This window comes from Mizuhopecten yessoensis, unplaced genomic scaffold, assembly GCF_002113885.1.
Source record: "Mizuhopecten yessoensis strain PY_sf001 unplaced genomic scaffold, ASM211388v2 hete_36146014, whole genome shotgun sequence".
NCBI classification, from domain to species: Eukaryota; Metazoa; Mollusca; class Bivalvia; order Pectinida; family Pectinidae; genus Mizuhopecten; species Mizuhopecten yessoensis.
The window spans coordinates 1-3,682 of record NW_018484802.1 but is presented as its reverse complement, the minus strand read 5'-3'; the positions used below and the strand labels follow the sequence as shown (position 1 = coordinate 3,682).

Below are 3,682 nucleotides of genomic sequence, written 5' to 3'. Positions count from 1 at the left end.
TCATATTTATGAGAGAATTTGGAGAGTCTGTAGAATTGTTGTATCCGTCTCTGTATAATTTGATATTGGTAAACGGTACCTGTAAAGGTGGGCATAAACTTATCCTATGCTTTCTTGGTCTTCTTTAGTTACTTATATCTAGTCTGTCATTAGGTACTTAGTTTGGAAATACCATATAATTTCCTGGGGGCTTGTCATAAGCAATTAGTGACAGTTTAAAATAGCTGTGCTCTCTATGTAAAGGGTTGAGCCAGGAGCGAAGACCGTACCAGTATTAGTTGAACATGTAACCATAGGATAAATCTTTATCATTGCATATTTGCAATTGGCTAAATACATGATTCAACAAGCGAAGGTTATCTAAGCTGCCAACAACTTATCATGATGAGAAGATTATGTGTAAACAGACTTAACATTTTAAATGGTTTATCTAATGGGTAACAAAACATCATTTCAAATTTTTCATTATATTTTTCAGAATAAAATGATCGTAAGACTTGACTTAACACCTGGACAGACCATGGCTGGTCACTGAATTAATAAATGAATTGATGCAGTGATTTTGTACCTGCGGTTCCTCTTTGAACTTCTTAATGACCCTTTTCAGCATGCGAGTCTTTTTCTTGTCTGGATATCCAGCATATGTTAGTAGAATTCTTCCAAAATCTTTTTCCGTGATCTTTCCATCGTCAGGGTCATAACGGTCAAACTAAAAACACAGAAATTATGAAATTTTGATAATATTGTGCAAACATGTCTTTAAAAGTCAATTTCAAAAACGAAATTTAATCAAATACATGTCAAAGTTAAAAATTCAAATTTATTGCATGGACACTGACATGCAAATAAATGTATGTCAGTGTCCATAATTACATGCATTAACAGATTTTGTTCCAATATATTATGCTAATGAGGAGTTCAACCATGACAATTTTACCTCAATTCTGAGCACTTCATTCTGGACCTGTTGCTGGAAGGTAAGGAACACTGGTACAGTCAGCTTCTTCTTTCCCTCTTGTCCAAAAAAGTAGGTGACCAACGCTGAACTCACACCCTTCATAACATTTCCAGTGACAGCATGGTCACGGTGGCGCATGCCTATGCTAGTCTGGTTGCGGATTATCTGATGAACCTGGATATACATAATGACATACACAAAGTCATATATGTGATTTACACATACCCATGGTATTGTGGTGAGAAGTGATATCAGATGGAGAAGTTATCAAATCTGATGTAGCTTTACAGTTGACGTTGTCTTATAATTACATATACGATTCACCATGGTAAAATATTTGCTGTTTTCTTGATACTCAGTTTTGTAGAATTCCTGTTACTAGTAAGCTCCATAGGTAGAGTGTCAGACTATAAGCCAAAGGTGCTTGGTTTAATCCCAATTGGAGGCATTAAAGATAATGATAAACTGACACCCAGTGTTAGAACCTTTACTATCATGATGATCAATCTGTGAAAGAAAGGAATCTTGCAAGTAGCTTCTTGACAAGGATATACGCAAATTATATTAACCTTGCGAAATTCTTCAACATCCACATTGCCGTCTCCATCAAGATCGAACATGCGGAAAGCAATTTGGAAATTCCTTGGTGGTGCTGGAATGATCAAGAGAATACTAACATATCTAAGGCACTCTACATCAGCAAAGAATACATTCATAATGAAGCTATTTCCTTTAAAAAGAAAACTGATGTTTGAACCTTGTCATGCGACATATCGGTAAACGGTAGAGATGTGAAGATATAATTTTAATTTGATTGACAATTAACCTTATAATAAGCGTCTATCTCTATATAAAGGCACCCAATATCTTTTTTCCTTCAACATCCTTTTTACTGATCTATCATGGAAATCCATAAGCAGAAGTAATACAGTACTCACTGGAGAGCACGGTGAGGAGGAAGATGTAGTCGGAGAAGGAGATGAGGCCACTCTCGCCCAGCTGGTAGAAGATGCTGTCTTCTCCCATCTTCCACTCAGCTTTGTTGTGCTGGATACATCAAACAGGTATGAATAAGGAGTTCAAACAAACATGTGAACCTGAACCAGACAATCGAGTAATCTTTGAGTTTCTAGGAAGCATTTGTAATGTTCAATATCGGTCCTGAATGTAGTGATGGTATATCATATGATTTCAACAGTTGAAAAAGTAAGTCTTATGTTTTAATTACACAAGTCTGATAAAATAAACTTTCAGCAAAATTGAATCATTAATGAAATAGGACCACAGACCACAGACAATTTCTTTGCATTTATTTCTCTCATAAATTAATTAGTCGAATTACAACAATAACACTAACTCTGTCAAACTTGATGTGAACACTGCAGGTTAGAATTTTAAGTGAAGGAAATGTTGATCACAAAGGGTTTTAACTTGTATTATGGCAACGCACAAACATTGAAAGATCAGTATAAACATGGCTTTCACCATTTTATGGACAACTGTGAACGGCTCGTTCACACAGTGGACAAAATGAACAAACATCAAACAGTTAAAAGACCTCTGTGTAACATGTTTTGTCAGGGAAGGTTTCCGAAGGGCAAAGGCATCAATAACAAACAATCATCCAAACCAGACACGTGACATATTGATATTGATGTTCTGATAAATGGTAGTTTGGATAACCAGTCACAAACCTTCAAGCAAGTCATTTGTTTTTGGACAAGACCAAGAGTCAAACAATTGAAAGTTTGGATAATTGCATTCCAGTAATTCTGCTTCTTGTGTATAACGCCAAGAGGTACTGTAATGGGTAATGCTGAAATACTGGCATGATTAGTGGATGATATTTAAGCCTAACAATGGATAGGAAAAGGGATATGTCATCGTTACATGTAGTAATAAATTATAATTTAATAGTACTATTTCAAGGTCTGTGTTTATAAGGACTACAGATGAAGTGTAGTGTCATGGGTAGTGAAAGGGTTGTAATTAATTGGTATTTTTGAGGTCTCTGTCTATAGGACCACAGTGGGAGTTTCATATCATGAGGAGTAATAGGGTTATCATTTAATGGTACGATTTCAAGGTATCTGTTATAAGACTACTTGGAGGTCTGTGTCTATAGGATGACAGTAGGAATGTCTTGTCATGAGAAGTAATAGGGTTATAATGTAATGGTACTACGGTATTACAAGGTCTCTGTTATAAGACTATTTGGAGGTCTGTGTCTATAGGATGACAGTAGGATTGTCTTGTCATGAGGAGTAATAGGGTTATAATTTAATGGTACTATTGGAGTCTGTGTTTATTTCACTACAGTAGTAGTGTATATTGTCAGGGATAGTAGTAATAGGTTGTATTTTATTTTGAGTCTACCAGGTATGTTTATTGGACTTCAGTAAGAGTGTATTGTCAAGAATTAGTACTTGGGAAAGTGTAAAAGTGAACGTACTATTGACAGACTGTATCTGTTGGGGAAAGAATAGAGATATGATGTCAAGGGTATCAATGGGTATTTGGTTATATATAGAGCCAAATACCCAAGGGAGGATTGTGTTCAGCGCAGCGGGACTCACCATCTGGGGTTAGTCTAGCGAGGTCAGTTTCCTAGGGAGGGTAGCAGAGGTTGTGTATTGGTCATCTAGAGAGGGAAGGGATGTAAGAAATAATAAGCATCAGATAGTCTACAAAGCCAAGTGTCCAATGAAGGATGTACTGGCTAGT

General features: G+C 36.2%; 1 protein-coding gene across 1 annotated transcript; it reads right to left on the bottom strand.

The window, feature by feature from the left end:
• Positions 1–502: 502 nt before the first annotated feature.
• LOC110444576 (calcium uptake protein 1, mitochondrial-like) lies at positions 503–3,556 on the bottom strand. The gene is made up of 4 exons (XM_021488946.1): positions 1,897–3,556; positions 1,528–1,610; positions 938–1,132; positions 503–709 (listed from the first exon to the last, which is right to left on the bottom strand). Exons 1-4 carry the CDS (start codon positions 1,982–1,984, stop codon positions 503–505), a joined length of 573 nt encoding a protein of 190 aa, XP_021344621.1. The 5' UTR covers positions 1,985–3,556.
• Positions 3,557–3,682: the final 126 nt, after the last annotated feature.